This window comes from Pristiophorus japonicus, chromosome 4, assembly GCF_044704955.1.
Source record: "Pristiophorus japonicus isolate sPriJap1 chromosome 4, sPriJap1.hap1, whole genome shotgun sequence".
Lineage (NCBI taxonomy): Eukaryota > Metazoa > Chordata > Chondrichthyes > Pristiophoridae > Pristiophorus > Pristiophorus japonicus.
In genome coordinates, this window is record NC_091980.1 from 311,837,227 (window position 1) to 311,853,664 (window position 16,438).

At 50.4% G+C, this 16,438-nt stretch overlaps 1 protein-coding gene across 1 annotated transcript in view; it reads left to right on the forward strand.

The window, feature by feature from the left end:
* Nucleotides 1-16,438, forward strand: part of mthfd1b (methylenetetrahydrofolate dehydrogenase (NADP+ dependent) 1b) — a 92,794-nt gene that overhangs the window by 37,790 nt on the left and 38,566 nt on the right. Inside the window, exons 15-17 of the mRNA XM_070879689.1 lie at nucleotides 6,943-7,045; nucleotides 8,297-8,373; nucleotides 11,000-11,140. Coding sequence (XP_070735790.1) covers nucleotides 6,943-7,045; nucleotides 8,297-8,373; nucleotides 11,000-11,140 — 321 coding nt within the window. The remainder of the gene's footprint in view (nucleotides 1-6,942; nucleotides 7,046-8,296; nucleotides 8,374-10,999; nucleotides 11,141-16,438) is intronic.

The window sequence follows — 16,438 nt, forward strand, 5'->3', positions numbered from 1 at the left end:
TCCTCTATCTACCCGATCTGTTCCCCGTGATAAATTGAAAAGTCCGATCAGATCACCCCTTAACCTTATAAATTCCAGGGAATATAAACCCTAAATTCATCTCGTAATTTAACCATTAACTGTTTTATTAAAGGTTTAATTCCTAGCATGTCGGTTGAAAGAGATAAAAATCGACTAAATTTTTAAAAAAAACAGATTTAATATCGTAGCAATGTGAAGTTATCTGCTTTGGTAGGAAAAATAGAAAAGCAAAGTATTTTTTAAATGGTGAGAGATTGGGAAATGTTGGTGTTCAGAGGGACCTGGGTGTCCTTGTACACCAATCACTGAAAGTTAACACGCAGGTACAGCAAGTGATTAGGAAAGTAAATGGTATGTTGGCCTTTTATTACAAGAGGATTTGAGTATAAGAGTAAAGACGTCTTACTGCAATTATATAGGGCCCTGTCTGTGCACAGTCTTGGTCTCCCTACCCAAGGAAGGATCATCATCAGAGGCAGTCCCTCGGAATCGAGGAAGACTTGCTTCCATTCTAACAGTGAGTTCTCAGGTGACTGTACAGTCCAATACGAGAATTACAGGTGGGACAGACAGTGGTTGAGGGAAGGGGTGGGTGGGACTGGTTTGCCGCACGCTCCTTCCGCTGCCTGCGCTTGGTTTCTGCATGCTCTCAGCGACAAGACTCGAGGTGCTCAGCGCCCTCCCGGATGCACTTCCTCCACTTAGGGCGGTCTATGGCCAGGGACTCCCAGGTGTCGGTGGAGATGTTATATTTTATCAAGGGGGCTTTGAGGGTGTCCTTGTAACGTTTCCTCTGATATACTTGCCATGGAGGGAGTGCAATGAAGATTCACTAGACTGATTCCTGGGATGGGGGGATTGTCCTATGAAGAGAGATTGAGGAAACTAGGCCTATATTCGCTCGAGTTTTGAAAAATGAGGTGTGATCTCATTGAAATGTATAAAATGCTTAAGGGGCTTGCCAGGGTAGATGCAGGGAGGATGTTTCCCCTGGGCTGCGGGATCTAGAACCAGGGGTCACAGTCTCAGACTAAGGGCTCGGCCATTTAGGGCTGAGGTGAAGAGAAACTTCTTCATTCAGAGGGTGGTGAATCTTTGGAATTCTCTACCCCAGAGGGCTCAGTCGTTGAGTTTATTGAAGGCTGTGATCGATAGATTTTTGGATATTAAGAGAATGAAGGCTTTATGGGGATAGTGCAGGATGGTGGAGTTGAGGTAGATCATCAGCCATGACCTTATTGAATGGCGGAGAAAGCTCCTATCTCTCATGTTCTTAATTATCATCAGCGCCTCATGGGCTAGAAAGTTTAAAAAATCAGCCTGGGCTCCCTCTCATGATCACTAACCAGCGTGTGTGTGCGTGCGCGTGCTGAGATTAGAGTGACAGTAATTGGCCTCAACCCTCCTGGGCTGAGAGAGAAAGAAAGCAGGTCACTCCTCTGAGGTGTCCTGCAGTTGAACAGCCTGCTTGATAGTCGAAGCTCGAGGGCGGCAAACTGAGGATGGCCATTCAGGCAAGGTACTGCTGCGCATGGACAGTACCCATACCTTCGCCGTGATTCACCACCTGGCTGGCGTCCTTGAGGACGCAACATTAGCGTCCTCGGCCAGGCCAACATCCCCAGCATCGAAGCACTGACCACACTTGATCAGCTCCGCTGGGCGGAGCCACATTGTCCGCATGCCAGACACGAGACTCCCGAAGCAAGCGCTCTACTCGGAGCTCCTTCACGGCAAATGAGCCAAAGGTGGAGGCAGAGGAAACGTTACAGGGACACCCTCAAAGCCTCCCTGATAAAGTGCAAGATCCCCACTGACACCTGGGAGTCCCTGTCCATAGACCGCCCTAAGTGGAGGAAGAGCATCCGGGAGAGCGCTGAGCACCTCGAGTCTCGTCGCCGAGAGCATGCAGAAACCAAGCGCAGGCGGCGGAAGGAGCGTGCGGCAAACCAGTCCCACCCACCCCTTCCCTCAACCACTGTCTGTCCCACCTGTGACAGGGAAAGTGGCTCTCGTATTGGACTGTTCAGCCACTTTTAAGAGTGGAAGCAAGACTTCCTTGATTCTGAGGGACTGCCTGTGATGTTCTTACACCTTACTATAGAATCACACGAGGCATGTACTGCAGACAAAGTCACTATGCAACCTGAACCTTTATTCCCAGGACGAAGAAGTCCTGACCCTGCGTGGGACCTCCCTTTATATACCTGGATGACCAGGTGAGGAGTGTCTCCCACAAGTTCACCCCCTGTGGTCAAGGTGTGCATTTCTCAGGTGTATACAGTGTACAGTGTTGTTACATAAGGGTTACAGTTCTGTGAAGGTTACAAACATAACATCACCTCCCCCCAACGTCTTTGGGTCACAGATTGAGTCTTTCAGGTGGTCGACGCTCTCATGGAGCGCCGCAGTTGGGGCTCTGGTTGTTGAGCCTTGGCATGCGTCTCTGTCGCCTGAGGTGATTCCGGCCTGTCCGGGCTGGCCGTAGAGACTGTGCATGCTGGTGAATGTCCTTGTTGCTCGTTCACTGGCAGTGGTGTGGGTGACATCTCATGATCTTCCTCAGGTCCCTCAGTGTCCATGCTGAACCTTTTCTTTACTTGGTCCAGATGTTTGCGGCATATCTGCCCATTGTTAAGTCTGACCACTATGACCCTATTCCCCTCTTTGTCAATTACAGTACCCACTTGGGTCCCAAAGCATGATTGAGAACGAATACAGGGTCATCGGTTTCTATGCATCTCCCCACTGAGTTGCGATCATGGCACTCGATTTGGGACTGGCGCTTGCCCTCAACAATGTCTGACAGGGCTGGATGAATGAGGGGCAGCCGTGTTTTAAGCGTGCGTTTCATGAGTAGTTCCGCGGGCGGGACTCCCGTGAGCGAATGCGGCCGGGACCTATAGGCCAGCAGGAGGCGCGATAGGTGGTACTGAAGGGAGGGTCCTTGAATCCGGAGCATGCCCTGTTTTATGATTTGAACCTCACGTTCCGCCTGGCCATTGGAAGCCGGCTTGAACGGTTCTGTCCTGACGTGTTTGATACCGTTACCCGACATAAACTCCTGGAATTCATAGCTAGGGAAACACGGGCCGTTGTCGCTAATCAAGATGTCTGGCAAACCGTGGGTCGCAAAGACCATATGCAGACTCTCCACTGTGATGGATGTCGAGCACGAATTCAATATGATGCACTCGATCCATTTCGAGTACGCATCGACAACAATCAGGAACATTTTTCCCATGAACGGGCCCGCGTAGTCTACATGAATACGTGACCATGGCCTGGTGGGCCAGGACCACGGGCTGAGGGGGGCCTCCCTGGGGGCATTGCCCAGCTGAGCACACGTCGTGCACCTGCGAACACAGTGTTCCAGGTCTGAGTCAATCCCCGGCCACCATACATGTGACCGGGCAATGGCCTTCATTAACACAATGCCTGGGTGCTCGCTGTGGAGTTCCCTGATTAATGCTTCCCTTCCTTTCTGGGGCATGACCACCCGGCTGCTCCATAGCAGGCAGTCGGCTTGGACGGAGAGTTCATCCATCCGTCTCAAACGGTCTGACCTCCTCGGGGCACGCTCCGTGTGCGGGCGCCCAATCCCCCGTCAGTACACATTCCTTTATCAGGGATAGGAGGGGATCTCTGTTGGTCCAGATTTTGATCTGGCGGGCTGTGATGGGGGAGCCTGCCGTGTCGAAAGCTTCAACGGCCATGACCATCTCGGTGCTTTGCTCCGACACCCCCTCGGTGGTCGCCAGTGGGAGCCTGCTGAGCGCGTCAGCGCAATTTTCGGTGCCGTATGGTGTAGTCATACGCAGCCAGTGTGAGGGCCCACCGCTGTATGCGAGCTGACGCATTGGCATTGACAGCCCTGCTGTCGGACAGCAGTGATGTTAACGGTTTGTGGTCAGTTTCCAACTCGAATCTTCTGACGAACAGGTACTGGTGCATCTTTTTCACCCCGTAGACACATGCGAGTGCTTCCTTTTCAACCATCCCATACCCCCGTTCTGCCTGGGCGAGCGACCTGGAGGCATGAGCCATAGGTTTGAGTTGGCCCTCATCATTACTCTGCTGCAACACGCACCCAACCCCATAGGATGATGCATCACACGTTAAAACCAATTTCTTACAGGAGTTGTGCAAGGTCAACAGCCTGTTAGAACAAAGCAGATTCCGCGCCCGATTGCAAGCCCGTTCTTGACAGTCCCCCCCAAAACCATTCACAACCCTTACGCAGGAGCACGTGCAGCGGCTCCAACAATGTGCTTAAGTTCGACAGAAAGTTCCCAAAGTAGTTCAGTAGTCCCAGAAATGACCGCAACTCTGATGTGTTGCTGGGCTGGGGCGCGCGACGGATCGCCTCCGTTTTTGATTCGGTAGGCTGGATCCCGTCTGCGGCAACCCTCCTGCCCAAAAACTCAACCTCTGGGGCCAAAAGCACACACTTGGACTTCTTTAGTCACAAGCCTACCCGGTCCAGTCGGCGTAGCACCTCCTCCAGGTTGTGGAGGTGTTCCTCAGTGTCTCGACCCGTGATTAGGATGTCATTTTGGAATACGATTGTTCCAGGGATGGATTTAAGCAAGCATTCCATGTTCCTCTGGAAGATAGCGGCCGCTGAACGAATGTCAAACGGACACCTGTTGTAGACGAATAGCCCCTTGTGCATAGTGATGGTGGTCAGTAGCTTGGATTCTTCAGCCAGTTCCTGAGTCATGTAGGCCGAAGTGAGGTCCAACTTCGCGAACAGCTTGCCACCTGCCAGCGTGGCAAAAAGGTCCTCCGCTCTCGGAAGTGGGTATTGGTCTTGTAGCGACACTCGGTCGATGGTGGCTTTGTAGTCGCCACAAATCCTGACCGAGCCATCCGCTTTAAGGTCAGGAACGATGGGGCTTGCCCAGTCACTGAATTCAACAGGCGAAATTATGCCCTCTCTTAGCAGCCTGTCCAACTCACTCTCAATTCTCTCAGGCATCACGTACGGCACGGCTCTGGCTTTGTGGTGCACTGGTCTGGCGTCCGGGGTGATGCGTATCACTACTTTGGTGCCCTTAAAAGCCCCGACACCCGGTTGGAAAAAGTGGCTCGAATTTCTGTAGGACCTGTGAGCATGAACTTCGCTCCACAGATGAAATGGCATGCACATCCCCCCCATTTACAATTCATCTCGGCTAACCAACTTCTCCCCAAGAGCGCGGGACCATTCCCCGGGACAATCCAGAGTGGCAGCCGGTTCTCCGATCCATTGTGTGTGACCACCAAGTTTGCACTGCCTAGTACTGGGATGATCTCTCTGGTGTACGTCTGTAACTGCGTGTCAATGCGTTCCAGTTTGAGCCTGTTAACTGAGTGGCCATAGTTTTTCAAATTGTTGGGCACTCATAAGTGACTGGCTGGCTCCTGTGTCCAGCTCCATGCATACCGGGATGCCATTTAATAGAACTTTCATCATAGGTGGCGTTTTGGTATATAAGCTGTGGATGTCTGCCACATGAACCCGCTGGACTTCAGCGTCCATAGCTTTGCTCCAAGCATCACCCTGCCTTGCAGACCCCTCGTCTGGTTCCTCTGCCTTGTAAACTAGCCTCGCTATGGGCTTTCTGCACATTCTGGCCAGATGTCCACTGAAGTTACAGTTTCTGCAGATAAATTGCTGAAACCTCCAGGTTCTCACAGCATGTCTGCCACCACACCTCCAGCATGGGCTGCGATTGTTGTGAACAAAGGAACTGTTAACAGGCATTCCTCTCTGATTGTCTCTTTGATTACTCCTGAGCACTCTGTTGTTGAGTGTCAATGGTCCCATCCCGGGACGCATTGTCCACCATGATGGCGTAAATGTCCGTTCAACCTGCCATTGTCTCTGTTGCTGGCCCACCCTAGAGCCTGTTGCTGGCTGGGTGGTGTCGAATTGCCCTTGCCTGCCTGCGGGATTCTGAATCTCGTTTACAATGTTAACTCCCTGGTCTATCGCCACGTTGGAACCAGGGCTGCGCACTTAAATTATCTTGGTCTCCTCTTCCCCTGCCATGAAAGTCTGAGCTATCAACGTTGCCCTTACCAAAGTCAAGTCCTTGGTCTCAATAAGCTTCCTGAAAATCCCAGCATGACCAATGCCCTCAATGAAGAAATCCCTTAACATCTCCCCCCTGCAGGTGTCTGTGAACTTAGAGGCTGGCCAAACGCCGAAGGTCCGCAACGAAGTCCGATATGCTTTGTCCCTCCCGACGCCGGTGTGTGTAGAACCGGTGCCGGGCCATGTGTATACTGCTAGCTGGTTTGAGGTGCTCACCGATCAGAGTGCTGAGCTCTTCAAAAGACTTGTCTGCCGGTTTCTCGGGTGCGAGCAGGTCTTTCATCAGCACATACGTCTTGGATCCACAACTAGTCAGTAGATGCGCCCTCCGCTTGCCAGCCGCTTCCTGTCCCAGCCAGTCCTTTGTCATAAAGCTCTGCTGGAGCCTCTCAACGAAATCATCCCAGTCCTCACCAACACAGTACCGTTCCTCTGTGCTACCGGTGGCCATCCTCGTGGGTCGTTGATTCCCGTTTCTCGTCGCCAAATGTGGTGTCCTTGCACCTTACTATAGAATCACATGAGGCATGTACTGCAGACAAAGTCACTACGTGACCTGAACGTTTATTCCCAGGACCAAGAAGTGCTGACCCTGCGTGGGACCTCCCTTTATATACCTGGATGACCAGGTGAGTGTCTCCCACAAGTTCACCCCCTGTGGTCAAGGTGTGCATTACTTAGGTGTATACGGTGTTGTTACATAAGGGTTACAGTTATGTGAAGGTTACAAACATGACACTGCCTATAATGATGATGATGGCACGGCAGGTTTTCTATGAACTATGATTCCTAATCTTGAAATTTCTTTCCCCGCTCTCCCCCCCCCCCCCCCCCCCCAGAAACTTGGAATTAACAAAACTGACCCCATTGCACTGACCGATGAAGAAATCAATCTCTTTGTGAGGCTGGACATTGAACCTGATACCATCACATGGCAACGAGGTAGCAAACCACTTTCAGTCTGTTGTGCGTTATCGATACGGTTCGTGATCTGGTGAATATGGTGGCCCTGTACTCAGCCGGCTATGCAATAGCTTTCTCTCTTCCCGAGACACCATCGCCTCTACCCAACCCTCCTTTATCATAGAAGTATAGGAGAAGACCATTCGACCCATTGTGTCCGCACTGGCCGAACAAAAGCTATTCCGCCTAATCCCACTTTCCAGCTCTCGGCCCGTAGCCCTGTAGGTTACGGCACTTCAGGGGCACTTGCAAGTACTTTTTAAATGTGGTGAGGGTTTCTGCCTCTACCATCCTTTCAGGCAGCGAGTTCCAGACCACCACCACCCTCTGGGTGAAAAAAAAGTTCTCCTCAACTCCCCACTAATCCTTCTACCAATTACTTTAAATCTATGCCCCCTGGTTGTTGAGCTCTCTGCCAAGGGAAACAGGTCCTTCCTATCCACTCTATCTAGGCCACTCATAATTTTATACACCTCAATTAAGTCGCCCCTCAGCCTCCTCTGTTCCAAAGAAAACAACCTTAGCCATCCAATCTACAACAAGTTGTTATCCAATCTTTCCTCATAGCTAAAATTCTGGCAACATCCTCATAAATCTCCTCTGTACCCTCTCCAGTGTAATCACATCATTCCTGTAATGCGGTGACCAGAACTGCACGCAGTGCTCCAGCTGTGTGGCCTAACTAGTGTTTTATACAGTTCAAGCATAACCTCCCTGCTCTTGTAATTTATGCCTCGGCTAATAAAGGCAAGTATCCCGTATGCTTTCTTAACCACCTTATCCACCTGTCCTGCTACCTTCAGGGATCTGTGGATATGCACTCTAAAGTTGCACTGTTCCTCTACACTTGGTGTCCTACCATTAACCTATCTGCCACAGCTGAGATGTGGGAGTGAATCACACAGAAGTCTACCCAGGGTTTTGTTCTCACTCCATTAGCGCTGCAGTTTACAAATGTGTGAAAGTTTTGTTCACGGTTCTTTAAAATGCAATTTTGTTGTCCTGAATATTGACTTTGGTCCAAAAACTGCCGCTGATTCTGTCCGACAGTAAGCTGGCCGTTCATTCTCAAATAAAATGGGCAAACAGTGGAAATACTCAGCCGGTCAGGCAGCATCTATGGAGAGAGAAACAGAGTTAACGTTTCAGGTCAGTGCCCTTTCATCAAAACTGGGAGCCGTTCATTCACCACGTTGGTATCTCACCACACGTACATGTTATGTTTTAAAGTGATGGATACAAACGACAGGTTCCTGAGGAAGATAACGATCGGCCAATCCAGTACTGAGAAGGGATTCATCAGAACGGTAAGTGTTTTCTTCCCCCCCCCCCCCTCCTCCCCACCGCCCCCCCTCCCCACCCTCATCCGAAAGGCTGACGGAAGAGAGACTAGCCTATTCCTTGGGCCGGCAGCCTAACTCCTAACCAGGTGATGCCTAAATCGCCCATTTCTATTTGGTTGAATTCTGAATGGCGCACTTCATGAAAGGGTAGGGCCTATTAGCGACCATGAGGGTAATCTTTGTGTGCAGGCGGAAGATTTTGGTAGGGTTCTTAACGAATACTTTGCCTGTTTTCACAAAAGGAAGAGGTAATGCAGATACTGCTATCGAGGAGGAGTGTGATATTCTGGATGAAATGAATATAGTGAGAGAGGAAGTATTATTAAGGGGTTTAGCAGCTTTGAAAGTGGATAAGTTCCCAGGCCCGGATGAAATGCATCCCAGGCTGTTGAGCGAAGTAAAAGAGGAAATAGCAGAGGCCTTGACCATCATTTTCCAATCCTCTTTGGATCTGGGCATGGTGCCGGAGGATTGGAGGACTGCTAATGTAGTACCCTTGTTTTAAGAAGGGAGAAAGGGATAGGCCGAGTAATTACAGGCCTGTCAGCCTAACTTCAGTGGTGGGAAAATTATTGGAAAAAGTCCTGAAAGACAGGATAAATCTGCATTTGGAAAGGCAAGGATTAATTAGGGACAGTCAGCACTGATTTGTTAAGGGAAGATCGTGTCTGACTAACCTGATTGAATATTTTGAGGAGGTAACCAAGAGGGTTGATGAGGGTAGTGCGTACGATGTAGTATATATGGACTTGAGCAAGGCTTTTGATAAGGTCCCACATGGTAGATTGGTCATGAAGGTTAAAGCCCATGGGATATAGGGCAAAGTGGCAAGTTGGATCCAAAATTGGCTTGGAGGTAGGAAGCAAAAGGTAATGGTTGATGGATGTTTTTGTGACTGGAAGGATGTTTCCAGTGGGGTTCTGCAGGGCTCAGTACTGGGTCCCTTGCTTTTTGTGGTATATATCAACGATTTAGATTTGAATATAGGGAGTATGATTAAGAAGTTTGCAGATGACACTAACATTGGCTGTGTGGTTGATAATGAAGAGGAAAGTCATGGGCTGCAGGAGGATATCAATCTACTGGTCAGGTGGGCAGAGCAGTGGCAAATGGAATTTAATTCAGAGAAGTGTGAGGTGATGCACTTTAGGAGGGCGAATAAGGAAAGGCTATACACATTAAGCGGTAGGCCACTTAATAGTGTAGATGAACAAAGGGACCTTGGAGTGCTTGTCCACAGATCCCTGAAAGTAGCAGGCCAGGTAGATAAGGTGGCTAAGAAGGCATATGAAATGCTTGCCTTTATTGGCCGAGGCATAGAATACAAGAGCAGGGAGGTTATGCTTAAATTGTATAATACTCTGGTTAGGCCACAGCTGGAGTACTGCGTGCAGTTCTGGTCGCCATATTATAGGAAGGATGTGATTGCACTGGAGAGGGTGCAGAGGAGATTTACTCGGATGCTGCCTGGAATGGAGAATCTTAGCTATGAGGGCAGATTGGATAGACTGGGTTTGTTCTCATTGGAACAGAGGAGGTTGAGAGGAGACCTCATTGAGGTGTACAAAATATTGAGGGTCCTGGACATAGGGCCTATTTCCATTGATGGAGAGGTCTATTACGAGGGGGCATAATTTTAAGGTGCCTTGAGCCTGGGTTATTATTTAACATCAGGTTTGGAGCTAACTATTAATTGCCTCCGGTCGCTCCCTGGGAACGCTTGCATGATTGTGTCTTTCCCTCACTGTCCCGTCTCCCCCACCACCCAGTCCCTGTAATGTGGACAGACACGGTCACATTATAGCGTGGCTGCAATCAGAAGCTTGCAGTGTGGATAGCAGCCCATCCATATCCCCTCTCCTTTTAAAATCTGATTTGAATACAGAGATTAACATTGAATAAGCGCACACTTTCACAGGGTAAGTAGGAAACTGGAAAAACCCAATAGAGGGAGCTTTACTCTGTATCTAACCCCCTGTACCTGCCCTGGGAGTGTTTGATGGGACAGTGTAGAGGGTGCTTTACTCTGTATCTAACCCCCTGTACCTGCCCTGGGAGTGTTTGATGGGACAGTGTAGAGGGAGCTTTACTCTGTATCTAACCCCCTGTACCTGCCCTGGGAGTGTTTGATGGGACAGTGTAGGGGGAGCTTTAAAATCTGTATCTAACCCGTGCTGTACCTGCCCTCGGTGTGTTTGATGGGACAGTGTAGAGGGAGCTTTACTCTGTATCTAACCCCCTGTACCTGCCCTGGGAGTGTTTGATGGGACAGTGCAGAGGGAGCTTTACTCTGTATCTAACCCTGTGCTGTACCTGCCCTGGGTGTGTTTGATGGGACAGTGTAGAGGGAGCTTTACTCTGTATCTAACCCCCTGTACCTGCCCTGGGAGTGTTTGATGGGACAGTGCAGAGGGAGCTTTACTCTGTATCTAACCCCGTGCTGTACCTGCCCTGGGAGTGTTTGATGGGACAGTGCAGAGGGAGCTTTACTCTGTATCTAACCCCGTGCTGTACCTGCCCTGGGAGTGTAAGTTGGGAGGATTGCCGAGTGATTGCTTACTGGTTTTGTATATATCTTCCAACTGTTTAGACACAATTCGATATCACAGTGGCAAGTGAGATCATGGCGGTGTTGGCACTCACCGATGGTTTGAATGACATGAGGCAGCGGCTGGGGAAAATGGTGGTTGCTTCCAGCAAGAAAGGAGAGCCAGTCACCACGGACGATTTGGTAAGCCGGGTACTCGATGCCACCGCTCAAACCAGAGACTGATCGCCGCCTTGTAGTGACTTACCACATCTTGTTAGAATTTCTCATGCAACAAATTGCTTTGTAGCAGAAGTAACTGTGTGGGTAAGCCACTTTACACACGGTATGATCCCACAAACAGCCAGGCAATACACAATCCGTTCACCTGGTTTGGTGGCGTTTGAGGGAGGAATGTTGGCCAGGATACTGGAAGAGGTTTCTGCTCCTTGAGCAGTGCCGTGGGATCTTTAATGTCCACCAGACACAAGGCCTTGGATTAACCTCCCATTAGTCTCGAGGACACCGCGCCAGGGATAAGGCCCCGCGAACCCCGCTTTGGGGAGGAGACACCCCCCCCCCTCCCCCCACGGAGGGAGAGGAACGCAACCTTGGGAAAGACGGAAGTGAAATCCGGGGCGGGTGGGTGGTGGTAGAACAGTTGCTCCCGATTCATCTCCTGGTGGATTCCCACCAGATGGGCAGCAAGAGCTCAAAGGAAGTCACTCCCCTGCCTTTCGGGAGGCGGAGAAACCAACGGAGTTTGTGGGGGGTGGACTCTGTTCCTTGTTCTTTAGAGAAGGTCGGGGAAGGCACTGGGGCTGGATTTTCAGTTGCCCAATGCCTCAGTGAGTGGCAGAGGGAACGCTAATGGGAGCGTTAGAGGTTACCGACGGGGTGTGCAGCCCAACTGAAAATTCATTCGAGGCTCACCAGGGGCCCAAACCGCTAATGCCCGGCTGCTGACTATCGCTGCAATCGTGACTCGCTCCTGATGCAGCGCCCATGCTAGTGCCTAGCTCAGTAAATTAGGTGTGCCCACCAATAATCACCTCTGGGGAAAAACTGTGGGCACAGCTTGCAGAGTCGTTAACTGGCGGCTACTTAAAGGGATGAGAAAGCGCTTCCCTCGGCGGTCACAGTCAGTGCAAGGTTTACACACAGCACGGTGCGTGAGCCTTCGAGTTTGCAGCCAGCAGACAGACCCAACAGCACAGGTTACTAAGACTCGGATTTTCCTGGGATCTAAACCAGAGTTCGGCCCATGCGCTACAGCTCCGCAAAATTTAGCGACTGAACTGTGCGCCCCACAGTCGAGTGTGTAACCGCTGATTTTGCGCCAATTCTGACGAATTTCTGAGTGGAGGGCGCAAACTTTTTCAAGGCGCTAAAATTACCGCTGCGCCTGTAATGCCGCCCCAAATGAGGCGCAATCGAATTTCTCCCCCCTTGGTGTTGCGTAGTGTCTGGAATCGGGTGGGGGAAGGAGAGAAGAATCCAGATTCTAGACGAAGAGGGATCGTTTGTGCCACTAAAAGGCCATTTCCCCCAAAGCTCCCCACCAAACACCTGCTCCCCGACACCCCCGTCCTGAAGGTGGTCTTCAACATTCTGCACCGCGTAACTGTCGCAGCAGAGCAATTCATTGCGTGAAGCACTTGGAGAGACGTGATAGCCGATAATGTCACTGCTGCTCACTCTGCCTTGCATCTGTTTGGGGGGCGTGGAGCATTGAGGTCTCCTAGTTTGATCTTGGGGTCTGCTCATTGACTGCAGTCGATGGGGTGGGTATTTCAGATGTGAGAGAACTTGTTCTGCGACGACAGAATTGATACCTTATGGCCACTGCATCTCAATTGCCTGATTAGATTTTTGCATTTGCAGCTTTTTCTGTTTAGCGAGAGGAAAGGTGACGGACCGAACCAATTATTTTTGACAAAATGCAATCTCAGGGCCATGTCCTGTTGTAAGATTTCTGCAGGCTTGAGGAATTTGATTAGGTTGTGTCTCAGTGTGCAGAAGGTGAACTTAATTGAAAGCAATTGCATTAAGTATGTAGTGGTTTTTTTAACGTGATTCTCTCTCCGATGCAATTGGTAAATTGTTTTTCTTTTTAAGAAATAAACCTCATTGCCAAGCAGCAGCTAACCCCTGTACAAAGAGGCTGCTAAATACCTTCTCGGGGTCATGTGTCTCAAGTATCTGTCCAAACGTGTGTGCATGTATAGATTGCGAAATGGAATCAGTTTGCCCCACACTCCCCACTCTGGGCTACAACTTGATTTTTCGATTATCGAAACCGTGTAAAAATTTCCTCTTCAGCTCGTGCTTTACTACCTTATGGCCATTGCATCTCAATTGCCAGGGGGATCACTGGATAAGAGCTGGGCTGTGATGTCGTTGGTAAAGGAATAGCCGTTTCATGTTACTATCTACGGTTCACACATGAGAAGAGGTAACGGAGGAGAGGAAGTGCGTACGAGCACGAGTGTACCAATACTTAGCTGGATGGCTGAAGCTCCAACAACACTCGAGAAGCTCGACACCATCCAGGACAAAGCAGCCCGCTTGATTGGCCCCCCATCCCCCACCTTCAACATTCACTCCCTCCACCACCGGCGCCCCCTGGCTGCAGTGTGCACCATCTACAAGGCACAAGTCAGGAGTGTGATGGAATACTCTCCACTTGCCTGGATGAGTGCAGCTCCAACAACACTCAAGAAGCTCGACACCATCCAGGACAAAGCAGCCTACTTGATTGGCCCCCCATCCACCACCTTCAACATTCACTCCCTCCACCACCGGCGCCCCCTGGCTGCAGTGTGTACCATCTACAAGATGCACTGCAGCAACTCGCCAAGGCTTCTTCGGCAGCACCTCCCAAACCCGCGACCTCTACCACCTAGAGGGACAAGGGCAGCAGGCGCAGGGGAACACCATCAACTCCACGTTCCCCTCCCAGTCACACACCATCCTGACTGGGAAATATATCGGCCGTTCCTTCATCGTCGCTGGGTCACAATCCGGGAACTCCCTCCCTAACAGCACTGTGGGAGCACCTTCACCACACGGGACTGCAGCGGTTCAAGGCGGCGGCTCACCACCACCTTCTCAAGGGGCAATTAGGGATGGGCAATAAATGCCGGCCTTGCCAGCGACGCCCACATCCCAAGAACGAATAAAAAAAGGGACAAGTGGAAAAAATAGGGGAAAGAAACTTCTGTGTTGCTCCACACTGAGGCTGGTCGTATATCTGGATTTAAGAGACAAATAGATGTGTATAGAAACAGGAGGAGGCCATTCAGCCTCAATCCTGTTACACAGGAAACATAGAAACATAGAAAATAGGTGCAGGAGTAGGCCATGCGGCCCTTCGAGCCTGCACCACCATTCAGTAAGATCATGGCTGATCATTCCCTCAGTACCCCTTTCCTGCTTTCTCTCCATACCCCTTGATCCCCTTTAGCCGTAAGGGCCATATCTAACTCCCTCTTGAATATATCCAATGAACTGGCATCAACAACTCTCTGCGGTAGGGAATTCCACAGGTTAACAACTCTCTGAGTGAAGAAGTTTCTCCTCATCTCAGTCCTAAATGGACTGTGTCCCCTGGTTCTGGACTTCCCCAACATCGGGAACATTCTACCCGCATCCAACCTGTCCCGTCCCGTCAGAATCTTATATGTTTCTATGAGATCCCCTCTCATCCTTCTAAACTCCAATGTTTACAGGCCCAGTTGATCCAGTCTCTCCTCATATGTCAGTCCTGCCATCCCAGGAATCAGTCTAGTGAACCTTCACTGCACTCCCTCAATAGCAAGAATGTCCTTCCTCAGATCAGGAGACCAAAACTGAACACAATATTCACCAAGGCCCTGTGCAACTGCAGTAAGACCTCCCTGCTCCTATACTCAAATCCCCTAGCTATGAAGGCCAACATACCATTTTTCCGCCTTCACCGCCTGCTGTACCTGCATGCCAACATTCAATGACTGATGAACCATGACACCCAAGTCTCGTTGCCCCTCCCCGTTTCCAAATCTGCTGCCATTCAGATAATCTGTCTTCGCATTTTTGCCCCCAAAGTGGATAACCTCACATTTATCCACATTATACTGCATCTGCCATGCATTTGCCCACTCACCTAACCTGTCCAAGTCACCCTGCAGCCTCTTAGCATCCTCCTCACAGTTCACACCGCCACCCAGTTTAGTGTCATCTGCAAACTTGGAGATATTACATTCAATTCCTTCATCTAAATCATTAATGTATATTGTAAATAGCTGGGGTCCCAGCACTGAGCCCTGCGGCACCCCACTAGTCACTGCCTGCCATTCTGAAAAGGACCCGTTTATCCCGACTCTCTGCTTCCTGTCTGCCAACCAGTTCTCTATCCACGTCAGTACATTACCTCCAATACCATGTGCTTTGATTTTGCACACCATTCAGCCCCTCGAGCCTGTCACCCAGGAACAGGAGGAGGCCATTCAGCCCCTCGAGCCTGTTCTACCATTCAGTGAGATTATGGCTCCATCTACCTGCCTCCGTTATCTTTTATTCCATTGTCAAGCAAAATTCTATCATTTTCAGAACGAAGAGGACTTTAAATTTGCTGCGCGGCATCTTCTCGCGGCAGCGGCTGATGAGCTGCCTGCACGGAACCTCACGATTGGTGGGCGGCCATGCACCATGGGAGGAACATTGCTTGAGGGGTGTTGGGGGAAGGAGTGAAGATTCTGCCATGTTCCTCGAGGCTCCTCAAAGGTGATCAAAAAAACTGCACTGTTTCCCCACACACTTCCCACCTGTGTTAATCAAAGCTGGCCACTCCATTGCCACAGGTTGCATTTCCATGGTCCCAACAGGAGCTAGCGGTTTCCGTGAAATATTTGATGATCATGACTGCCTGTCCTTATCCCAGTAACCCGCGATCCCATTCCTGATCCAGTGAATGGGCTTTTCAACAAGAGCAGGCATTGATGATGAGATCCAACACTGCCTCCAGTGCAGCCTTCAGCCGCCTGAGGAAAAGAGTGTTTGAAGACCAGGCTCTCAAATCTACCACCAAGCTCATGGTCTACAGGGCTGTAGTAGTACCCGCCCTCCTGTATGGTTCAGAGACATGGATCATGTACAGTAGACACCTCAAGTCGCTGGAGAAATACCACCAACGATGTCTCCGCAATATCCTACAAATCCCCTGGGAGGAGAGACGCACCAACATTAACGTTCTCGACCGGGTCAACATCTCCAGCATCGAAGCACTGACCACACTTGATCAGCTACACTGGGCAGGCCACATAGTTCTCATGCTAGACACGGGACTCCCAAAGCAAGCGCTCTACTTGTAACTCCTTCATGGCAAACGAGCCGAATGTGGACAGCAGAAACGTTACAAGGGCACCCTCAAAGCCTCCCTGATAAAGTGCAACATCTCCACTGACACCTGGGAGTCCCTGGCCAAAGACCGCCCTAAGCGGAGGAAGCGCATCCGGGAGGGCG